The 25,303-nt window shown below is 43.6% G+C and overlaps 1 protein-coding gene across 3 annotated transcripts in view; it reads right to left on the bottom strand.

Annotated features, from left to right (window-relative positions):
* Positions 1-25,303, bottom strand: part of LOC109908067 (pleckstrin homology domain-containing family M member 2-like) — a 52,052-nt gene that overhangs the window by 18,722 nt on the left and 8,027 nt on the right. For 2 of the 3 annotated variants that reach the window (XM_020506495.2, XM_031794328.1), the window contains exons 5-15: positions 24,826-24,913; positions 24,458-24,632; positions 23,954-24,007; positions 22,299-22,575; positions 21,092-21,949; positions 15,597-15,666; positions 10,633-10,723; positions 10,293-10,357; positions 9,524-9,612; positions 9,120-9,252; positions 4,750-4,940 (exon numbers count right to left, since the gene is read on the bottom strand). In XM_020506495.2, the coding sequence (XP_020362084.1) occupies positions 4,750-4,940; positions 9,120-9,252; positions 9,524-9,612; positions 10,293-10,357; positions 10,633-10,723; positions 15,597-15,666; positions 21,092-21,949; positions 22,299-22,575; positions 23,954-24,007; positions 24,458-24,632; positions 24,826-24,913 (2,091 nt within the window). The remainder of the gene's footprint in view (positions 1-4,749; positions 4,941-9,119; positions 9,253-9,523; positions 9,613-10,292; positions 10,358-10,632; positions 10,724-15,596; positions 15,667-21,091; positions 21,950-22,298; positions 22,576-23,953; positions 24,008-24,457; positions 24,633-24,825; positions 24,914-25,303) is intronic. The other variant, XM_020506496.2, reaches the window with a different exon arrangement.

Below are 25,303 nucleotides of genomic sequence, written 5' to 3'. Positions count from 1 at the left end.
GCTGGTCGAGGGCAGTCAGGTCTGGGGTGAACCAAGGGCTGTATCTGTTCTTAGTTCTGCATTTTTTGAACGGAGCATGCTTATCTAAAATGGTGAGGAAGTTACTTTTAAAGAATGACCAGGCATCCTCAACTGACGGGATGAGGTCAATGTCCTTCCAGGATACCCGGGCCAGGTCGATTAGAAAGGCCTGCTCACAGAAGTGTTTTAGGGAGCGTTTGACAGTGATGAGGGGTGGTCGTTTGACTGCGGCTCCGTAGCGGATACAGGCAATGAGGCAGTGATCGCTGAGATCCTGGTTGAAGACAGCGGAGGTGTATTTGGAGGGCCAGTTGGTCAGGATGACGTCTATGAGGGTGCCCTTGTTTACAGAGTTAGGGTTGTACCTGGTGGGTTCCTTGATGATTTGTGTGAGATTGAGGGCATCTAGCTTAGATTGTAGGACTGGCGGGGTGTTAAGCATATCCCAGTTTAGGTCACCTAACAGAACAAACTCTGAAGCTAGATGGGGGGCGATCAATTCACAAATGGTGTCCAGGGCACAGCTGGGAGCTGAGGGGGGTCGGTAGCAGGCGGCAACCGTGAGAGACTTATTTCTGGAGAGAGTAATTTTCAAAATTAGTAGTTCGAACTGTTTGGGTATGGACCTGGAAAGTATGACATTACTTTGCAGGCCATCTCTGCAGTAAACTGCAACTCCTCCCCCTTTGGCAGTTCTATCTTGACGGAAGATGTTATAGTTGGGTATGGAAATCTCTGAATTTTTGGTGGCCTTCCTGAGCCAGGATTCAGACACAGCAAGGACATCAGGGTTAGCAGAGTGTGCTAAAGCAGTGAGTAAGACAAACTTAGGGAGGAGGCTTCTGATGTTGACATGCATGAAACCAAGGCTTTTTCGAACACAGAAGTCAACAAATGAGGGTGCCTGGGGACATGCAGGGCCTGGGTTTACCTCCACATCACCCGCGGAACAGAGAAGGAGTAGTATGAGGGTGCGGCTAAAGGCTATCAAAACTGGTCGCCTAGAGTGTTGGGGACAGAGAATAAGAGGAGCAGGTTTCTGGGCATGGTAGAATATATTCAGGGCATAATGCGCAGACAGGGGTATGGTGGGGTGCGGGTACAGCGGAGGTAAGCCCAGGCACTGGGTGATGATGAGAGAGGTTGTATCTCTGGACATGCTGGTAGTAATGGGTGAGGTCACCGCATGTGTGGGAGGTGGGACAAAGGAGTTATCAGGGGTATGAAGAGTGGAACTAGGGGCTCCATTGTGAACTAAAACAATGATAACTAACCTGAACAACAGTATACAAGGCATATTGACATTTGAGAGAGACATACAGCGAGGCATACAGTAATCACAGGTGTTGAATTGGGAAAGCTAGCTAAAACAGTAGGTGAGACAACAGCTAATCAGCTAGCACAACAGCAGCAGGTAAAATGGCGTAGACTAGGCAACGGGGCCAACAGATAAAACAAACAAGCAGAATGGAGTACCGTGATTTATGGACAGTCCAGCGTGCATCAGCTATGTAGCCAAGAGATCAGTGTCCAGGGGGCAGCGGTGGATGGGGAAGGGAAGCTGGACTGGCGAGTGTTATCCAGGTTAAAAAAACGAACAATGACTAAATAGCTTGTAGCTAGTTAGCTGGTTAGCTTCTGGAGGTTCTTGAGTGTGTTCTAAAAATAAATAAAAAATAATAGCGATTCCGTATCACATTGGGTGAGGCAGGTTTCCGGAAGGTATAAACAAATTAAAAGTCAAAAGAGATAGAAAGTAAATATGGGTCCGGTGGGCGTTTGGGACGCGGCGATTCAGGCGGTTAGCGGGCCTGTGCTAACAAGCTAACAGTTTGTAGGCCCGGGTTAGACAAGGTAGCAGTTAGCGGACCGGAGCTGGACAAGCTAGCAGTTAGCAGGCCGAATTAGCAAGCAGGGAGATAGCGAGGGCTAGAGAGTTAGCCTTTGGGGGACGTCGCGATGGGGTGAGTCTGTTTATTCCTCTTCATGCGGTGACATCGATAGACCGGTCGTGGGCCCGGGTATTGTAGCTCAGGAGTATGCTACGGTGGTAGCGCAGGCCGGGCTAGCTTCAAGCTAAGTGGGTGGAAACGCTAGCCAGGGGTAATCATCCAGGGTTGCGGTTTAGCTAGATAGCTAGTTGTGAAGGTCCAGCGTATTTGGAAGCTTAGGTTTAGCAAAATGTTTTTAAAGGGATAGCTATGTAAAAAACGAAAAATATGTAAAAAACGAAAAATAAACAAAATATAAACAAAATATACAGGGACACGACACGACAGGACGACTTACTGCTACGCCATCCTCTCAATTCCCCAAGAGAGGATGGCTTTCACTTCAGCAGTAATAAATTCATGAACTTCTTTGAGGAAAAGATCATGATTATTAGAAGGCAAATTACAGACTCCTCTTTAAATCTGCGTATTCCTTCAAAGCTCAGTTGTCCTGAGTCTGCACAACCTTGCCAGGACCTAGGATCAAGAGAGACACTCAAGTGTTTTAGTACTATATCTCTTGACACAATGATGAAAATAAATCAGGGCCTCTAAACCTTCAAGCTGCATACTGGACCCTATTCCAACTAAACTACTGAAAGAGCTGCTTCCTGTGCTTGGCCCTCCTATGTTGAACATAATAAACGGCTCTCTATCCACCGGATGTGTACCAAACTCACTAAAAGTGGCAGTAATAAAGCCTCTCAAAAATGTTAGAAAAGGCTGTTGCGCGGCAACTTACTGCCTTCCTGAAGACAAACAATGTATACAAAATGCTTCAGTCTGGTTTTAGACCCCATCATAGCACTGACACTGCACTTGTGAAGGAGGTAAATGACCTTTTAATGGCATCAGACCGAGGCTCTGCATCTGTCCTCCTAGACCTTAGTGCTGCTTTTGATATCATCGATCACCACATTCTTTTGGAGAGATTGGAAACCCAAATTCGTCTACACGGACAAGTTATGGCCTGGTTTAGATCTTATCTGTCGGAAAGATATCAGTTTGTCTCTGTGAATGGTTTGTCCTCTGACAAATCAACTGTAAATTTTGGTGTTCCTCAAGGTTCCGTTTTAGGACCACTATTGTTTTCACTATATATTTTACCTCTTGGGGATGTCATTCGAAAACATAATGCTAACTTTCACTGCTATGCGGATGACACACAGCTGTACATTTCAATGAAACATGGTGAAGCCCCAAAATTGCCCTCGCTAGAAGCATGTGTTTCAGACATAAGGAAGTGGATGGCTGCAACCTTTCTACTTTTAAACTCGGACAAAACAGAGATGCTTGTTCTAGGTCCCAAGAAACAAAGAGATCTTCTGTTGAATCTGACAATTAATCTTAATGGTTGTACAGTCGTCTCAAATAAAACCAAACAATTTGATCATATTACCCCAGTGCTAGCCTCCCTACACTGGTTTCCTGTCAAGGCAAGGGCTGATTTCAAGGACTCTTTCATACCGTCCCTAGGAGGGGTGCGTCACTTGAGTGGGTCGAGTCACTGATGTGATCTTCTTGTCTGGGTTGGCGCCCCCACTTGGGTTGGGCCGTGGCGGAGATCTTTGTGGGCTATACTCTGCCTTGTCTCAGGATGGTAAGTTGGTGGTTGAAGATATCCCTCTAGTGGTGTGGGGGCTGTGCTTTGGCAAAGTGGGTGGGGTTATATCCTTCCTGTTTGGCCCTGTCCAGGGGGGGTCATCGGATGGGGCCACAGTGTCTCCTGACCCCTCCTGTCTCAGCCTCCAGTATTTATGCTGTAATAGTTTGTGTCGGGGGGCTAGGGTCAGTTTGTTATATCTGGAGTACATCTTCTGTCCTATCCAGTGTCCTGTGTGAATTTAAGTGTGCTCTCTCTAATTCTCTCTTTCTTTCTCTCTTTCTTTCTTGGAGGACCGGAGCCCTAGGACCATGCCTCAGGACTACCTGACATGAGGACTCCTTGCTGTCCCCAGTCCACCTGGCCGTGCTGCTGCTCCAGTTTCAACTGTTCTGCCTTATTATTATTGGACTATGCTGGTCATTTATGAACATTTGAAAATCTTGGCCATGTTCTGTTATAATCTCCACCCAGCACAGCCAGAAGAGGACTGGCCATCCCACATAGCCTGGTTCCTCTAGGTTTCTTCCTAGGTTTGGGCCTTTCTAGGGAGTTTTTCCTAGTCACCGTGCTTCTACACCTGCATTGCTTGCTGTTTGGGGTTTTAGGCTGGGTTTCTGTACAGCACTTTGAGATATCAGCTGATGTACGAAGGGCTATATAAATACATTTGATTTGATTTCTTACAATAGAACAGCCAATGACAACAGCTGGTGCAATGGCTGAGGTCTAGCCGTTCTTTCACCTCGAGTGGTTTTGCTTTAAACACATTTGATTTATTGAAATTTGATTGGTTATATTAAAAGGCGTAATGTGTAGCTTGGTGGACGACCCGACCAAATGCACATAGAAATGTGAGTTATAGATATGTCATTCTGACTGAAAGTCTGATAAGCAGAGGATCCGTTCTATGTGCGCTATTTCTATGCTCCCCAGCCTTAAGTACACCAGCTTCAAATAGCTAAAAATAATCTTATTTTTGGTTATTGAAAATATATTTCACAGCGGTTTAGACATGACTTGTTTTGTCACAAACTGAAATAATGGAAACAGTTCAGAATTTTAGCAACCAGGCAATGGTGGAGGGATTTCTGCATATTGCTCCACTAAAAGCCTATGGCTGCCCATATATACCTAAGTACGAGGTAACAGCTCTTCCACAGCTCCTTGCCCAGGTAGGTGGTGCCAGCTCTGTAGAGTAAGGGGCCCTCTTTAGTGCTGGAGGAGTCTCCAGCACCCACCAAGGCTGTCTGGGGGGCCAGAGTCACATCCATGGGGTCCTCCCAGTGTACCAAAGAATACAGGCGGATGACCACTTCAGAAACCTACAGAGACACACAGTGTCAGTAAACAATTCTATCATTTGTCTATTACTCATTGTTACACGTGTTGGGCATATACACTACCATTCAAACGTTTGGGGTCACTTGGAAGAGTCCTTGCTTTTGAAAGAAAAGCAGATTTTTTTGTCTATTAAAATAATCAAACTGATCAGAAATACAGTGTAGACATTGTTCATGTTGTAAATGACTATTGTAGCTGTAAATGGCAGATTTTTATATGTAATATCTACATAGGTCCATTATCAGCAGCCATCACTCCTGTATTCCAAGACTGAAAACTGTTGTTCTGATTATGGGTCAGCGGTCAAACGACCTCCACTCATCACTGTAAAACGCTCCCTGAAACACTTCTGCGAGCAGGCCTTTCTAATCGACCTGGCCGGGGTATCCTGGAAGGATATTGATCTCATCCCGTCAGTAGAGGATGCCTGGATATTTTAAAAAAATGCCTTCCTAACCATCTTAAATAAACATGCCCCATTTAAGAAATTTAGAACCAGGAACAGATATAGCCCTTGGTTCTCCCCAGACCTGACTGCCCTTAAACAACACAAAAACATCCTATGGCGTTCTGCATTAGCATCGAACAGCCCCCGTGATATGCAGCTGTTCAGGGAAGCTAGAAATCATTATACACAGGCAGTTAGAAAAGCCAAGGCTAGCTTTTTCAAGCAGAAATTTGCTTCCTGCAACACTAACTCAAAAAAGTTCTGGGACACTGTAAAGTCCATGGAGAATAAGAACACCTCCTCCCAGCTGCCCACTGCACTGAAGATAGGAAACACTGTCACCACTGATAAATCCACCATAATTGAGAATTTCAATAAGCATTTTTCTACGGCTGGCCATGCTTTCCACCTGGCTACTCCTACCCCGGACAACAGCACTGCACCCCCAACAGCAACTCGCCCAAGCCTTCCCCATTTCTCCTTCTCCCAAATCCATTCAGCTGATGTTCTGAAAGAACTGCAAAATCTGGACCCCTACAAATCAGCCGGGCTAGACAATCTGGACCCTTTCTTTCTAAAATTATCTGCCGAAATTGTTGCCACCCCTATTACTAGCCTGTTCAACCTCTCTTTCGTGTCGTCTGAGATTCCCAAAGATTGGAAAGCAGCTGCGGTCATCCCCCTCTTCAAAGGGGGGGACACTCTTGACCCAAACTGCTACAGACCTATATCTATCCTACCGTGCCTTTCTAAGGTCTTCGAAAGCCAAGTCAACAAACAGATTACCGACCATTTCGAATCTCACCATACCTTCTCTGCTATGCAATCCGGTTTCAGAGCTGGTCATGGGTGCACCTCAGCCACGCTCAAGGTCCTAAACGATATCTTAACCGCCATCGATAAGAAACATTACTGTGCAGCCGTATTCATTGATCTGGCCAAGGCTTTCGACTCTGTCAATCACCATATCCTCATCGGCAGACTCGGCAGCCTTGGTTTCTCAAATGATTGCCTCGCCTGGTTCACCAACTACTTCTCTGATAGAGTTCAGTGTGTCAAATCGGAGGGTCTGCTGTCCGGACCTCTGGCAGTCTCTATGGGGGTGCCACAGGGTTCAATTCTTGGACCGACTCTCTTCTCTGTATACATCAATGAGGTCGCTCTTTCTGCTGGTGAGTCCCTGATCCACCTCTACGCAGACGACACCATTCTGTATACTTCCGGCCCTTCTTTGGACACTGTGTTAACAACCCTCCAGGCAAGCTTCAATGCCATACAACTCTCCTTCCGTGGCCTCCAATTGCTCTTAAATACAAGTAAAACTAAATGCATGCTCTTCAACCGATCGCTACCTGCACCTACCCGCCTGTCCAACATCACTACTCTGGACGGCTCTGACTTAGAATACGTGGACAACTACAAATACTTAGGTGTCTGGTTAGACTGTAAACTCTCCTTCCAGACCCATATCAAACATCTCCAATCCAAAGTTAAATCTAGAATTGGCTTCCTATTTCGCAACAAAGCATCCTTCACTCATGCTGCCAAACATACCCTTGTAAAACTGACCATCCTACCAATCCTCGACTTTGGCGATGTCATTTACAAAATAGCCTCCAATACCCTACTCAACAAATTGGATGCAGTCTATCACAGTGCAATCCGTTTTATCACCAAAGCCCCATATACTACCCACCATTGCGACCTGTACGCTCTCGTTGGCTGGCCCTCGCTTCATACTCGTCGCCAAACCCACTGGCTCCATGTCATCTACAAGACCCTGCTAGGTAAAGTCCCCCCTTATCTCAGCTCGCTGGTCACCATAGCATCTCCCACCTGTAGCACACGCTCCAGCAGGTATATCTCTCTAGTCACCCCCAAAACCAATTCTTTCTTTGGCCGCCTCTCCTTCCAGTTCTGCTGCCAATGACTGGAACGAACTACAAAAATCTCTGAAACTGGAAACACTTATCTCCCTCACTAGCTTTAAGCACCAACTGTCAGAGCAGCTCACAGATTACTGCACCTGTACATAGCCCACCTATAATTTAGCCCAAACAACTACCTCTTTCCCAACTGTATTTAATTTTAATTTATTTATTTATTTTGCTCCTTTGCACCCCATTATTTTTTATTTCTACTTTGCACATTCTTCCATTGCAAAACTACCATTCCAGTATTTTACTTGCTATATTGTATTTACTTTGCCATCATGGCCTTTTTTGCCTTTACCTCCCTTCTCACCTCATTTGCTCACATTGTATATAGACTTGTTTATACTGCATTATTGACTGTATGTTTGTTTTTACTCCATGTGTAACTCTGTGTCGTTTTATCTGTCGAACTGCTTTGCTTTATCTTGGCCAGGTCGCAATTGTAAATGAGAACTTGTTCTCAACTTGCCTACCTGGTTAAATAAAGGTAAATAAAAAATTAAAGAAACAATAAATCCGGCCTTCTTTAGACTAGTTGAGTATCTGGAGCATCAGCATGTAGGTTCGATTACAGGCTCAAAATGACCAGAAACAAATAACTTTCTTCTGAAACTCGTCAGTCTATTCCAGTTCTTAGAAATTAAGGCTATTCCATGCTAGAAATTGCCAAGAAACTGAAGATCTCGTACAACGCTGTGTACTACTCCCTTCATAGAACAGCGAAAATTGGCTCTAACCAGAGTAGAAAGAGGAGTGGGAGGCATTGGTGCACAACAGAGCAAGAGGACAAGTAAATTATAGTGTCTAGTTTGAGAAACAGATGCCTCACAAGTCCTCAACTGTCAGCTTCATTAAATAGTATCCGCAAAACACCAACAGTGAAGAGGCAACTCCGGGATGCTGGTCTTCTAGGCAGAGTTCCTAGTGTCAGTGTTCTTTTGCCCATCTTTTATTTTTATTGGCCAGTCTGAGAAATTGCTTTTTCTTTGGAACTCAGCTTAGAATGCCAGCATCCTGGAGACGCCTCTTCACTGTTCTATGAACAGCATTGTACAAGATCTTCAGTTTCTTGGCAATTTCTCACATGGAATAGCCTTCATTTCTCAGAACAAGTATAGACTGGCGAGTTTCAGAAGAAAGTTCTTTGTTTCTGGTCATTTTGAGCCTGTAATCGAACCCACAAATGCCAGTGTTATTGCTTATTTAAGCAGGACAACAGATTTCAGCTGTGCTAACATAATTGCAAAAGTGTGTTCTAATGATCAATTAGCCTTATAAAATTATCAACTTGGATTAGCTAACACAACGTGCCATTGGAACAGGAGTGATGGTTGCTGATAACGGGCCTCTGTACGCCTATGTAGATATTCCATTAAATATCTGCTGTTTACAGCTACAAGTCATTTACAACATTAATGTCTACACTGTATTTCTGATCAATTTGATGTTAAAATGGACAAAATGAAGTGCTTTTCTTTCAAAAGCAAGGTCATTTCTAAATGACCCCAAACTTTTGAACGGTAGTGTATACTGTAGAACACATATGATTGAGCTGGTGATGTCTACTGATGCATATAACCACTCCATCAGATGAAATCCATAATTTATGACGGTTAAGTGCCTCTTGTAATTAGATTCCAATCAAATTTAGACTTCACTTCTTGAGCATAAATTAGTATCCAGGCATTTTTCAACATGACATTTGTCTTTCATTTACATGACAGTCCCTGAGAAATTATGTTAGTGTGCAGGCCTAGCTAGATATCAGTGTTCCTCACCTCACAGTGAGACTCCTGGGAGACAAACTTAGTGAGGGCTAGTTTCTCCATGGTGGCGTCGGTCAGCACCGAGGGGTAAGGAGGCTCCCTGCACCCCTTAATCATGGCCGACTTCAGGGCCGCCAGGAACCAGCTGAAGGATAGAGAGAAGGAAAAATGCTGGATTAGAAAAGAGAGGGAGGGATAAAGAGTGATTTCTTCTACTGGTCTCCTCTCCTTCATCTATACTGATATGAAAACATGATCTAAGTGAGGGCGTGCCAACTAGGAACTTGCTTTCTCAGTCCAGCCCTTTAGTTTCCGTGCATTTGGAGGAAAGGAAATGGGAGAGGAAGCCACCTTAAGACTATAAAGATGCCGCCAGGGAGAAGGGGAGAGCAGGGCAGAGGAGAGGAAGCACTCACATAGTCAACGAGGAGTCGGATGTGTCCAGGAGAAACTGCCGTCTTCGGTTTGTGCAGACCAGCGTGACCGTCTGCTGGTCCACGCCCACCTGAGAGACGGACAGGGACAATATCACAACTTAGTGGAATGGACATTGACAATAACTCTTCCTTCTTGTCGTTTTCCCTCTTCTGTCCATCAGCTTTTTAGGTGATGGTCGTGAAGCAAATGTGCTATATAAAACCAACTTTTAAATTTTTAGGAAAATTGTTAAGGCTTCCTTCAATCACTTCCATTAAACAGCCCAAAGTGCTTCATAGCCTAAAATGATATGGTGGCATCCACACTATCTGGAAAATCAATTCCATTACATAACTGTAGAACATAAAATAAGAATTGGGCATTCACTTTCTTAAATTCCAGCTGCTGCACATTTGTCCATATAAGTCTGACAATTTGTATTTGCACATGTTGAAGTCGAATGAAAGACAGTCACAGGGACAATGGCTTTCAAAATGGCTGCGTGATTGTCGGCCATATTGGAATTCACATAAACAACAACTAGAATGACCTGAACCTAGTAAACTCATGAACCATCTGACCTCATGAACCTTGTAATTTAAGGATCCTGCATGACCCTGACGCTAAACATTGACCAAGACAACCTTCAAGCTAACCTGGAAGAAAACCTGCGCGCTTGCAGAAAAGACAACCATGTGACATTACAAGAAACCAGTTACAGACAATCTTGACAGTAGAAAACATATCCCAGCAGTGTAGACAACTCACAGAGACATAGTCCAACTCATTGTAAGAGATGGCGTCCTCCACTGTATAGGGCTTTTCTGCTGCACCTGAAAGAGCGAGAGAAAGGGAGAGCGAGAGACAGCATGACAAGCAAAGCCAAAAGACACCACCAAATGTTGCTCTTATCCAGAGCAACTTACATACATTTTACATGCATACAGTGCATACATTTTTTTTTTTTTTTTATTGTTCCCCCTGTGGGAATTGAACCCACAACCCATGCTCTACCAAGTGAGCCACACGGGACCCACCATTAGAGAGCAAGAGAGTGTGAGACGGAAATAACGAGTATCTGAGAGCGTGGTGAGCAGTAAACCCTCACCTTTCCTCAGCAGGTAGATGTAACAGTCAGTCAGCAGCAGGTAGAGAGGCTGCAGGTCTCCCTCCATGTGACCCGTGCTCATCCTCATCATCTGGGAACAGACAAAAATAACCAAAGACTCAGGACTGCACCTTTTCATATAGACTACAAAGCATACTAATCTCACTGATTTACTTACCAATACCTTTGAAATCAATTTGTTCCAGATATTCATTTGTACACTAACTTTCCTAATATTGCGTTGCACCCACCCTCTTTTGCCCTCAGAACAGCCTCAATACGTTGGGGCATGGTCTCTACAAGGTGTCGAAACATCTACATGGATGCTGGCTCATGTTGACTCCAATGCTTCAAGTTAGCTGGATGTCCTTTGGGTGGTGGGCCATTCTTGATTCACACGGGAAACTGTTGAGCGTGAAACCCAGCAGCGTTGCAGTTCTTGACACAAACCGGTGTGTCTGGCACCTACTACCATATCCCATTGTCTTACTCATTCACCTTCTAAAATGGCACACATACACAATCCGTCTCAATAGCCTCAAGCTTAAAAATCCTTCTTTAACCCGTCTCCTCCCCTTCATTAACATTAATTGAATTCGATTTTACAAGGGATCATCATTCACCTGGTCAGCCTGTCATGGAAAGAGCAAGTGTTCTTAATGTTTTGAACACTCAATGTATGTGTATAAAGATGCATTCAGAGTAGAGATGGTTGGGAGGCCCTGGCAGCGTCCCGATTATCCATGCTTCTCCTAAAGTGTGTGCTTGCACACACTCAGTCATGGATTTAAATGCATTAGATTGAAGGAAAGCATTGGCTGGAGGGAATTTCCACCATTGTAAAATCCATAACGGGGAGTATTTAAATGCACATTTCAGAATAAGAGTGTTAGAACTGATAAGGCCCCGGGAATTGATGAGGAATTTAAAAGCTGTATGGTTGAGAAGCACCAGGCAAAAGGAGTGGCGAATAAGTCTGTCCCCACATCCCATCCGAATGACAAACTTTCTGTAAATTGAGAAATTGTGTGACTAAACTGAACAAAAAGAAGAATAAATTGTATTAATGAAACCAAGATAAATGACAAAGTATGACGAAAAAAAGCTTTGGTATAATACAAATGAAATTATGGGGCAGAAAGACGAATTCAACTCCATCTTTCATTAAATCAGATAGCTCATTTATCACAAAACCTTTTGATGTTGCCAATTACATTATTGACTATTTCATTGGCAAAGTAGGCAAACTTAGGCATGAAACGCCAACAACTGTGAGCCATCATATTCATGCATAAAATACCAAACAATGAAGGGAAAGCATTGTAATTCAAAATTGTGTATCGTTAGTGTGGGTGACGTGGAAAAGGTATTGTTGTCCATCAATAATGAGAAACCACCTGGTATTGACAACTTAGAATGAAAAGTTATTGAGGATGGTAGAGAACTATATCGCCACTCCTATTTGTCAAAAAATGGCTTCCCTCCAGGTTCGAGGACAGTCATTCCGTTACCAGCCAACCAATCAGCTTGCTGTCGACTCTTATTCAACTTTTGGATACATTTTTTGTTGTTGACCAGATACAATACTATTTCTCTGTAAACAAATTAACAACAGACTTTTAGCATGCTTATAGAGATGGGCCCTCAAAATGTACTGCACTGACACAAATGACTTATAATTGGTTGAAAGAAACATCATTATAGCCATTTAATTTCTTACTTGTTTCTCTGAGGGAAAAGATCTGTTACAGAAATAGCATTTTTTTTGTGGAAAAACATTCCCTATTCCCTCCATCGTTGCTCTCTTTACATGAAACATGCATGCTTACGGATTCGGTAGACTATTAATCACTCACACTGGCAACAGAAGCAGGATCTGTCTTATTTCTGTAGATATTATGGATGATTTCTAAAGACAGGCACGCTTAAAAGTTGGGCTATTATTACTTATAGACCTACTTAAGCTATACTCACTCTTCAATTTTCTTAAACAATTAAGCCAAGGGTGGTTTCCTCACTCTGCTGCTGCCTCAGCAGCATTGTTCTCAACACCAATATGCTGGTTACGTTTGCTATTATGCACATACCAACATAAGGAAAGGCGCAAATTTAATGACGTACTGAAGATTATGTTTCAGAACCGCGAACAGCAAACGATATCCATCGCGGGAGAAAGCGTGTTTGTTATAAAATAATATTATATTTATTAGTGTTGCACCATTATTCTAACATAATATAACCATGTACAATTTCAGTACCACGTCTTAAGAGTGATGGACTGCACCAGCCCCGTGGCCTCCGCAATGGATTAGTCCACTGAGACAGGTGTGAATCAGACATGTATCTTGTGCACCACTTAAATCAATTTGTGACTAAAGAAATGTCGACCAACAGCCTATTGACCAAACAATCGACTGCCGACTAAATGGGTTCAGCCCTAATCAATACAACAGTATGAATATGTCTCTCTTGGCTAAAAGTAGAGGAGAGACTGACTGCATGACTTCTTATTTTTAATTTAAAAAACTACATGTTGGAAATTCCAAATTGTTTGCATAGGCAACTTACGCACAGCACTGACACACACACTTACCCACCAGACATGCCACCAGGGGTCTTTTCACAGTCACCAAAACCATAACAAAATCAAGAAAATGTACAGGATGATTGCATGGAACTCCCATCAAAGATTCCTCAAGTGAACAGCAAACCTGGTATCAAAAAAAAAGATTAACAACTCGCCGCACAACACCTCTTGCCTATTTGACATAGCTATTGTTTGTTTCTACTGATATGTAGACTGTGTGAGATGTTTTAAATGTACCGTAATTGCTGGACTATTAAGCGCACCTGAATATAAACCGCACCCACTGAATTATTACAAAATATGTATTTTGTACATAAATAAGCCGCACATGTCTATAAGCCGCAGGTGCCTACCGGTACATTGAAACAAATTAACTTTACACAGCCTTTAAACGAAACACGGCTTGTAACAAAAATAAATAGGCTTTAACGAAACACGGCTTGTAACAAAAATTAAATAGTAGCCTACCAAGAAAGTCATTGGTCACTATCTTCCTCCTCCTGTGCACTGAAACCACTGAAGTCATCTCCTTCGGTGTCGGAGTTGAATAGCCTCAGAATTTCTTCATCCGATGTTGGATCGCTGTCCTCTTCAACACGCAGCAGTCCAGCCTTTCGAAACCCGTTGATGATAGTGGATTTTTTGACAATGCTCCACGCTGTCAGCAGCTCTATTTCCTTTTCCAACAGCCAGATCATTCGCCTTCAACTTGAAAGCTGCATCATATGCATTTCTTTGTGTCTTTGCCATGATGAGGGTGACAAAATGACTACCGTAATCAGAATGATGGGAAGTTTGAGCGCGCTCGATTTACGTCACATTATGTTACGGTGCTCAGTTTGAATCATGAATCTTGTGAAAGCGGGAAAAATCCATAAATTAGCCGCGTCATTGTATGAGCGGCTTATAGTCCGGAAATTACGGTATAGAGTTCTGTCCTTGTCTATTAAAGGAGTACTTCTATTTTTTAAGTAAATGGCATGTTATGGAAGGGTCCAGACACCTTTGTGATTTCACATGTTTTTGAGAAACTACGGGGGCCCTGAAAAATCATGAACAAAGGCTCTAAAAAAATCTTTAAAAAAAAACAAATGCAGTGCATTCGGAAAGTATTCAGACCCCTTCCCTTTTTCCACATTAGAGCCTTATTTTCTTTATCAAGCTAAACACAATACCCCATTATGAGAAAGTGAAAACCGGCTTAGACATTTTTGCCCATTTATTTACCTTATTTACACAAATATTCAGACCCTTTGCTATGAGACAAAAAAAATTTTTATACAATTTTTATTTTACCTTTATTTAACTAGGCAAGTCAGTTAAGAACAAATTCTTATTTTCAATGACGGCCTAGGAACAGTGGGTTAACGACAGATTTGGACCTCGTCAGCTCGGGGGTTTGAACTTGCAACCTTCCGGTTACTAGTCCAACGCTCTAACCCACTAGGCTACCCTGCCGCCCCAAAATTGAGCTCAGGTACATCCTGTTTCCATTGATCATCCCGGAGTTGTTTCTACAATTTGACTGGAGTTCACCTGTGGTAAATTCAATTAATTGGAAATTATTTAGAAATACAACTGTCTATAATAAGCTCCCACAGTTGATGGTGCATGTCAGAGCAAAAACCAAGCCATGAGGTCGAAGGAATTTTCCGTAGAGGTCCAAGACAGGATTGTGTCGAGGCACACACCTGGGGAAGGGTACCAAAAGAAATTCTGCAGCATTGAAGGTTCAAGAACACAGTGGCCTACATCATTCTTAAATGGAAGAAGTTTGGAACCACCAAGACTCTTCCTAGAGCTGGCCGCCCAGCCACACTGAGCAATCGGGAGAGAGGGGCCTTGGTCAGGGAAGTGACCAAGAACCTGATGGTCACTCTGATAGAGCTCCAGAGTTCCTCTGTGGAGATGGGATAACATTCCAGAAGGACAACCATCTCTGCAGCACTCCACCAATCAGGCCTTTATGGTAGAGTGGCCAGATGGAAGCCACTCCTCAGTAAAAGGTACATGACAGCCCGCTTGCACCTAAAGGACTCTGAGACCATGAGAAACAAGATTCTCTGATCTGATGTAACCCATGATGAAACTCTTTGGCCTGAATAAAAATGGGTTACGTCTGGAGGAAATCTGGCACCATCCCTACGGTGAAGCATGGTGGTGGCAGCATCATGCTGTGGGGATATTTTTCAGCGGCAGGGACTGGGAGACGAGTCAGGATCGAAAGAAGGAAGGAAGAACGGAGCAAAGTACAGAGAGATCCTTGATTAAAACCTGCTCCGGAGTGCTCAGAACAAGGGCGAAGATTGACCTTCAACAACCCTAAGCACACAGCCTGATTACACCCCCTCCACCCAACATAATATACTAGGCTTACCTTGAAGAGCTGCTCCTCGGTCTCTCTGAAGACGTGGATCATGAGCAGTAGCAGGTGATTGTTGTCCACCCTGAAACAGCCACACAATCAGAATCGCCCCAAAAAAGCCTTAACAGTTATGTAATTTTGTGCACGACCGACAGATTTCCGATCGAAATGCTAGTAATAGATCTGTCATTCTGATTGCTTCCCTTCAGTAAGTTTCATTTGTTTATTTTTACTTTCAGTTTTGTACATCAGACTCATACAGCTACAAAAACAAGCTATTTCTGCCAAGATAGATTTTTTTGTTATTGAAAAAGATGGTACAATTGATTCTCTACACTATACATTGCTTGTTATGTCACAAACTGAAATCAGGTGGACATTTAAGAAAAAATATTTTCCAGATATTGTGCCTTTAAAAACCACTAGAGTCGATGTCTGCCTTGCGGCAATCTAACTTGCAAAGTAACAAAAATCACCATCAAAATCAGTATTTTTTTGTTGTTGCATGGGCTGCATCTCAATCCACCACATCCACCAACAGTGGCCTTCCGCATCTGCGGTGGAACATGGCCAAGCTAGAGCGGTGTTTGTCAGACAGTGAGACATCCCAAAAATCGGTGTTGTCGCTAAAGTGTCTGTAGTGTCTGAATGGTTTGGCCTACAAACTAATCATCTGACCACTCTACGTAAAGATGAGACTCTCATGAACACGATGGTGTGCTCTGTTTCGCTCTACGGCCAAAAGCGTGATGGAACTCGACTGAAGTTGGTAACGCTTATCTGCCAACTTCTGTCTGTTGTGTCCGAACAGTTTGAGCTACGCACTAATATGAGCCCTCTATGGAAAGGTTAGACGCTCACTAGCACGTACATGTCAGAAAATGAAGGTATAAACAGAGTGTACAAAATATTAGGAACACATTCCTAATATTGAGTTGAACCCCCTTTTGCCCTTAGAACTTACTCAATTCGTCAGGGCATGGACTCCACAAGGTGTCAAAAGCGTTCCACAGTGATACTGGCATATGGTGAGACTCCAATGCTTCCCACAGTTGTGTCAAGTTGACTCGACTTCCTTTGGGTGGTGGATTATTCTTGACAGACACGGGAAACTGAGTGTGAAAAATCCAGCAGCGTTGCAATTTTTGACACACTCAAACTGGTGCGCCTGGCACCTACTACCATACCCTGTTCAAAGAAACAAACCTTTGGCCTTGTCCACTCACCCTCTGATTAGCACACATTCCAGTTCCTCTGTGTCCAAATCACTAAAGACTTAAAAAATGGTCCAAGCACACACGTACAAAAGGTGCGACAGCGCCTCTTTCCCCTCAGGAGGCTGAAAAGGTTTGGCATGGGCCCTTAAATCCTCAAAAACTTCTACAGTAGTACCATTGAGAGCATCTTGACTGGCTGCATCACTGCCTGGTATGGTGCTAGAGGCTGGTGCGGACAGCCCAGTACATCACTGGGGCCGAGCTCCGGCCATCCAGGACATATAAAATGCATTCGGAAAGTATTCAGAACCCTTCACTTTTTCCACTTTGTTACATTACAGGCTTATTCTAAAAATTATTAAAGAATAAATAATCCCCATCAATCGAAATACAATACTCCATAATGACAAAACAAAAACAGGTCTAGACATTTTGCTAATTTAGGTACAAATATTAAACTGAAATATCATAATTTCATAAATTAAGTATTCAGACCCTTAACACAGTACTTTGTTGAAGTACCTTTGGCAGCAATTATAGATCCTCAAACTCTGTCAGGTTGGATGGGGAGCGTCGCTCCACAGCTACTTTCAGGTCTCACCAGAGATGTTCGATCAGGTTCAAGTTTGGGCTTTGGCTGGGCCACTCAAGGCAATTCAGAGTAGAGGTCGACTGATTATGATTTTTCAACGCCGATACAGATTATTGGAGGACCAAAAAAAGCCAATGCCGATTAAAATCGGCCAATTTTTTTTACATGTATTTGTAATAACGACAATTACAACAATACTGAAAGAACACTTATTTTAACTTAATATAATACAGCAATAAAATCAATTTAGCCTCAAATAAATAATGAAACATGTTCGATTTGGTTTAAATAATGCAAAAACAAAAGTGTTGGAGAAGAAAGTAAAAGTGCAATATGTGCCATGTAAGAAAGCTAAAGTTTAAGTTCCTTGCTCAGAACATAAGAAAGCTGGTGGTTCCTTTTAACATGAGGCTTCAATATTCCCAGGTAAGAAGTTTTAGGTTGTAGTTATTATAGGAATTATAGGACTATTTCTCTCTATACCATTTGTATTTCATATACCTTTGACTTTTGGTCAATTGGCACTTTAGTATTGCCAGTGTAACGGTCTAGCTTCCGTACCTCTCCTCGCTCCTACCTGGGCTCGAACCAGGAACACAACGACAACAGCCACCATCGAAGCAGCGTTACCCATGCAGAGCAAGGGGAACAACTACTCCAAGTCTCAGAGCGAGTGATGTTTGAAACGCTATTAGCGCACACCCCGCTAACTAGCTAGCCATTTCACATCACTTCGTTACACCAGCCTAATCTCGGGAGTCGATAGGCTTGAAGTCATAAACAGCAGAGCTGCTGGCAAAACGCACGAAAGTGCTGTTTGAATGAATGCTTATGAGCCTGCTGGTGCCTACCATCGCTCAGTCAGACTGCTCTATCAAATCATAGACTTAATTATAACATAATAACACACAGAAATGCGAGCCTTAGGTCATTAATATGGTAGAATCCGGAAACTATCATCACGAAAACAAGACGTTTATTCTTTCAGTGAAATACGGAACCGTTCCGTATTTTATCTAACGGGTGGCATCCATCAGTCTAAATATTCCTGTTACATTGCACAACCTTCAATGTTATGTCATAATTACGTAAAATTCTGGCAAATTAGTTCTCAATGAGCCAGGCGGCCAAAACAGTTGCATATACCCTGACTCTGCATGCAATGAACGCAAGAGAAGTGACAATTTCACCTGGTTAATATTGCCTGCTAACCTGGATTTCTTTTAGCTAAATATGCAGGTTTAACATTATATACTTCTGTGTATTGATTTTAAGAAAGGCATTGGTGTTTATGGTTAGGTACACGTTGAAGCAACGACAGTTCTTTTTCGCGAGTCCGCACTGCATCGATTATATGCAAAGCAGGACACTCTAGATAAACTAGTAATATCAATAACCATATGTAGTTATAATTAGTGATTATGATTGATTAAGTTTTATGCTAGCTAGCAACTTACCTTGGCTTCTTACTGCATTCGCGTAACAGGCGGGCTCCTGAACGAGGCAGTTAACCCACTGTTCCTAGGCCGTCATTGAAATTAAGAATGTGTTCTTAACTGACTTGCCTAGTTAAATAAAGATTAAATAAAAGGCATAAAATAAAATCCGGCAAAAATCGGCATCCAAAATTACAGATTTCCGATTGTTATGAAAACTTGAAATCGGCCCTAGTTAAATCAGACATTCCGATTAATCGGTCAACCTCTAATTCAGAGACTCCCAAAGACGCTCCTGCATTGTCTTGGCTGTGTGCTTAGGGTCGTTGTCCTGTTGGAAGGTGAACTTTTGCCCCAGTCTGAGGTCCTGCGTGCTCTGGAGCAGGTTTTCATTAAGGATCTCTCTGTACTTTGCTCTGTTCATCTTTCCCTCGATCCTGAATAGTCTCCTAGTCCCTGCTGCTGAAAAACAATCCCCACAAGATGATGCTGCCACAACTAAGCTTCACTAAAGGGATGGTATTGGCCAGGTGATGAGCAGTGCCTGGTTTCCTCCTGACGTGACACTTGGTATTCAGGCCAAAGAGTTCAATCTTGGTTGTATCAGACCAGAGAATCTTGTTTCTCATGGTCTGAGAGTCCATTAGGTGCCTTTTGGCAAACTCCAAGCGGGCTATCATGTGCCTTTTACGAAGGAGTGTGTTCCATCTGGCCACTCTACCATAAAAGGCCTGCTTGGTGGAGTGCTGCAGAAATGGTTGTCCTTCTGGAAGGTTCTCCCATCTCTACAGAGGAACTCTGGATCTCTGTCAGTGACCTTCAGGCTCTTGGTCACCTCCCTGACCATCGGGTTCTTGTTCACCTCCCTGACCAAGGCCCTTCTCACCCAATTGCTCCTTTTGGCCAGGCTGTCAGCTCTAGGAAGAGTCTTGGTGGTTCCAAACTTCTTCTATTTAAAAATGATGGAGGCCACTGTGTTCTTTGGGACCTTCAATGCTGCATAAAATGTGTTGCTACCCTTCCCCAGATCTATTCCTTGACACAATCCTGTCTCTGAGTACTACAGACAATTCCTTTGACCTCAAGGTTTGGTTTTTGCTCTGACATGCACTGTCAACTGTGGGACCTTATATAGACAGGTGTGCCTTTCCAAATCATGTCCAATTAATTGAATTTACCACAGGGGGACTCCAAGTTGTAGAAACATCGCAGGGATGATCAATGGAAAAAGGATGCGCCTGAGGTCAATTTAAGGTCTCATAGCAAAGGGTCTGAATACTTATGTTTCGCAAACATTTCTAAAAACCTGTTTTCACTGTCATTATGGGGTATTGTGTGTATATTAAATAAATAAATCCTCAATCGATTTTAGAATAAGGCTGTAATGTAACAAAATGTGGACAAGTGAAGGGGTCTGAATACTTTCTGAATGCACTGTTTGTCAGACAATACTTATCCAATACTTATTTTCCACCATAACTTGCAAATAAATTCATTAAAAATCCTACAATGTGATTTTCTGGATTTTTTTCCCTCATTTTGTCTGTCATAGTTGAAGTGTACCTATGATGAAAATTACAGGCCTCTCATCTTTTTAAGTGGGAGAACTTGCACAATTGGTGGCTGACTAAATACTTTTTTGCCCCACTGTATAGGGAAATCCCTGCTCCTTGGAAATCCCTGTAAATATGCTATTGGAACTTTACCATGTATATAGTATGCTTACTTAGTTATTGTGTGTTTTACTAGTATTACATTATTATTGATTATTGCAAAAATCCTTCTTTAACCTGTCTCCTCCCCGTTCATCTACACTGATTGAAGTGGATCATAGCTTTCACATAGATTCCCTAGGTCAAGAGCAGGTGTTCCTAACATTTTTACTCAGTGTATTATGGAAGTAGTTTAGTGCCCAAAACAATTGTTTAAATATGGTTAAAAAATGTAATAATTTCTTACATTTTTTAAATAATTGCTCAGATATAGGACAGACACTTAAAAGTGTATGAATCTGTTATTCAATGCGTTTATATGGGTTAATTCGTGGCCAAATTCAATGTTTCAAATACATGTTTTATATATTCTTTTGATACCTAAATGGGTTCTAAAATTCTAAATAAAATAGCTCAATGATCCTTGGTATGACCATCTTAAAACAGTTCTATGTTAGCAGGGTAGAACATCCCCCCCAGCTTAGACAATGATTAAAAACGGTTCCATTCATGGTTCACCCAAACATGTGTAATTAATCTCCCAACTCACTTGAATTCTGCAGAATGGGAGTTTTCTGTTGGACTGAGCCTGTCCTCTTCAGTTTCTCCAGCAGGCAATCCATTCTCAACCACCCCTGCCTCCTCTAAGAAGGGGTCCTTTCCTGGTGGTGCCTCTGCCTCTCTCTCATCTTCATGGCCACCAGGAAGAGCCTGCGGCTGGCCATGCCCTGCAGTGTCATGGTGGCCACCATGCGTAGCAGCAGCATCTGGACTGTGGGGGATAAAGCAGTAAAAGTCTGCAGGGGCCAGAGGGGCCTGCAGGAAGCTGGGGCTCGGGGCCAGAGCAGGGCGCAGCAGGAGGGGGGGCCCAGCTTCTGAGTCAGGCGGCTCAATAATCGGATCCCCCCGAAAGGGCTGCTGCCCCGGGGGCTGGGAGTTGGCTTCAGGGCTGCCAGAGGAGGACCTTCTAGGGAGGGAACTCTGATGGGTCTTCTCCCCCTCCTCCCCCTTATCTTCTTCCTCTCTGTCTGGTCGCCACCAGGCCTGCCCCCCGTCCAGAGCTCCATTGAGCCGGTCCATAACATCACGTAGGGGCTGGCCCACACTGTCCATGGAGGTGTCAGTCATCTCCGGCAGCCGCAGGAGACCCTCTGACTCATCCTCCTCCTGGCCTTCCTCATCCCCCATCCCTCTCCTTCTCCTCACTGTCTCGGCCCCTGAGCCCTGCGGCGGCCCCACAGAGGGGCTACAGGAGTCTCCATCCAGCCCCTCTCCCCCTCTCGCCTGGGTTCTGTCTTCTACTTCCGCTTGCTCGGAGGCCGCTGTGTTCTGTTCACTGCTCACCGTGGAGTTGCTGGAGCCCTTCACGACATGGCGCTTCTTGGCAGGCTTCCTTCGTCTAGCCATTCTGGTGGAAAGCAAAGCAGTACGTCATAATAGTTAGTCCATGTGTACTCCTCCTAGGTCCATATGAATTCCTAACATTCCACAAGCCAAAAAGCTAGGTGACTTGCTGACCTGTATGAGTGTGCCAATAAATGAGGGCTTCGCTTGACCTGATAACCCCGATGTTTGTTCAGCTAAAATGAAGTTGGAACATGCCATTTGGATTCAATAACTCCAAGCTCTGTGTGTTGAGGCTGAGAAAAAGTGTGGGCAACATAAACCTGATAACCAGTTAGTGGCTAAGCAGCTAACTAGCCTAAATCTCATGTAGTTTTACCCATAGAGACTAATGTTAGGAGTGTGTGCTGTACCTGGTAACCTCCAGCTCGTTGCTGGTGCTCTCCGTGTCGTCCACGGTGGTGGTGGTGTCGTGGGGGTGGCGGCTAGCAGTGTGGACGGGGGTGATGTCGGCCGAGGTGTTGTTGTCTGAGTCCTCGTTGAAGGGGTTGTGTCTGGTGGGGCTGCGGGGCGGGGAAGTTCCCCTCACTGGGATGATGGCAGCCCGGAGTATCACAGAGTCTTTGAAGACCATCTGAGGGTCTGAGGCGCTGGAGCGAGGACAGATAACCGGGTCGGTGAGGTCACCCTCTGCGGCAGGACGGGAGAGGAACACACATAGTAAACAAAATAGCAGAACATTCACACATACAGTATGCTACAGATACTGTACACATTCTGGATCCAAATAATGAGAATGGATACTGGTGGTGCTTTGGCTGGGACAGAGATTAGGGCATGCAACCACACATTTCCCACAGGATGCACAGGACAAAGACAGGCAGGCAGAAAAAAAGACAATCTCTTTGAGTGACAGGCATTGGTGAAACTATGTCAAATGAATGCTGTGACAGTTATTTTATTTATCTGTTATTTTACCAGGTAAGTTGACTGAGAACACATCGTGTTCTCATTTGCAGCAACGACCTGGGGAATAGTTACAGGGGAGAAGAGGGGGATGAATGAGCCAATTGTAAACTGGGGATTATTAGGTGACCGTGATGGTTTGAGGGCCAGATTGGGAATTTAGCCAGGACACCGGGGTTAACACCCCTACTCTTACGATAAGTGCCATGGGATCTTTAATGACCTCAGAGAGTCAGGACACCCGTTTAACGTCCCATCCGAAAGACGGCACCCTCCACAGGGCAGTGTCACTGCCCTGGGGCATTGGGATATTTTTTTAGACCAGAGGAAAGAGTGCCTCCTACTGGCCCTCCAACACCACTTCCAGCAGCATCTGGTCTCCCATCCAGGAACTAACCAGGACCAACCCTGCTTAGCTTCAGAAGCAAGCCAGCAGTGATATGCAGTGCTATAGTACATGCTACAGTTGGTGACAAAAGCTTTGAAGGCAGAGTTGAACGTAGAACAAAGCCATGCAATCCAATGGTTCCAATGCGAAATAGAGGATATACCACATATATGCCGGCAGACACCAAACAGAGTGAGTACCAGCTACATCAGGCATTGCAGTTCTCTAGTATTATTCCACATCAATGCTGCGTAAGCTTCAAGGTCACGTCTTGTAAAATAAACGTTGCGTGGTTAATTAAAACATAATAGACAACATTAACAATTCACCAGTGCATAGAAATGTCTGCTTAGAAAATAACTTACCTGGCAATAAAATCGTATGAAATGTTGGCAATAGTGCCACATTTTCTTGCATAAAGGTGATTCAGTAGTGTCTTAAAAGATAAGTGTAAAAGCACAGCAACAGTGGATGTTAATATGCTTACGAATCCATCTAGCCTACTTCCCAATAAACTAAAGTGCATAAAACAGAAGCCCCTTCATTGACTTCTCTACCATTTCCCTCTCAGCATTGATATTGCAATTGAGATACTCCAATTAAACCACTGACTACACAGAGGACCAGAATGCATTGAGCACACACTGTGGGATGGAGGACATGCATGATGCTGTGATCGGGGAGGAAGGGAGGAGAGGGGTAACCATGTCCCACCTTCCCAGTCTGCAGTTGGCTGCAACACGGGGAAGATGTCACCGAAATCATAATCTAAAAAGGAGGGATAGGACTCAACGTTAGAACTGGAAGGCCCGAGACAGAGGTAGAAAATGTGACATATGAGAGAAATATGATACACTTGATGAGAACAGTTACTTGTATGGATAGGCAGAGAAAACTACAAATTAATGGGGGCTCAACGGTTTATGGAAAGTGACAGCAGATAAAGCATTCACACCCTGGAGTTCATATACTGTGCCATGTGATCAATGAAGAGCACTTCAACGTGAGTGCTAAGCTACTATTTCTACATTAAAACCCATGAGCCACAAGTGTCTTCCTGATCGATCCAACTTCAGCATCAATACTTCATTACTTGACAAACCAGCCTATGAATTAGACTAGTGACACCACATAAGACAGACGGGGAGAGACGGGGTGGAGAGAAAAGTCAGAGGTGGAGAAGGAGAAAATGAAAGAGATGGATAGGTGGAGCCCGACCTTCGCTGGACGGGGCGATGGCACTGTCGTCCCACTCCAGGTTGGTAGAGGTGAGGGAGGTGAAGGAGAGCAGAGAAAGGCTGTCAGAGCTGGGAAGGCGCTCCTCAAAGTCCAGCAGATTCTGGGGCTTGTAGTACTCCGGCATGTAGGGTGCCACATCCAAGTAAGGGACATCCTAACATCCAGAAAACAATTGGGGTTTGAGAGTGTTCTTGATGTTACATCACACATCCCCTTTTGACTGAACTATTTATTAGGTTTTACACACAAACCAAATACTATGTTTAGATTATTTGGTTAAAGCCTGAACCGTTGGAAGTGTATTAATATGAATTATAATGGTTGTAAAGCACTGTCTAATAACTGACCAACTCCAGATCAAAGCGAATGAACTCCAGTCCCGACACCAATGTGAGGAAGAGTGTGAGGTGATCATGGCTGCACACCAATGCATTTCTGGGAAGAGATTCAAAGCAGATGGTTTATGTACAATAAGGGTTATACGCATTAGTCATACAGACACACTTTCATACTCATCATATGCTGCTACTACTCAGTTAATAAGAGTAAAATGATGAACAATCCTTATGCCTAGTCACTAAACCCTGCCTTTATGTAAACCCAACAACAACAAAAATCGCCCTTTTTCAGGAACGTCTTTCAAAGATAATCCAAACAACTTCACAGATCTTCATAGTAAAAGGTTTAAACACCGTTTCCCATGCGTGTTCAATGAACCATAAACAATTAATGAACATACACCTGTGGAACAGTCGACACTAACAGCTTACAGACGGTAGGCAATAAAGGTCACAGTTATGAAAACTTAGGACACTAAAGAGGCCT

Source organism: Oncorhynchus kisutch, linkage group LG17, assembly GCF_002021735.2.
Source record: "Oncorhynchus kisutch isolate 150728-3 linkage group LG17, Okis_V2, whole genome shotgun sequence".
NCBI classification, from domain to species: domain Eukaryota; kingdom Metazoa; phylum Chordata; class Actinopteri; order Salmoniformes; family Salmonidae; genus Oncorhynchus; species Oncorhynchus kisutch.
This window is presented reverse-complemented; position numbering and strand designations above follow the sequence as displayed.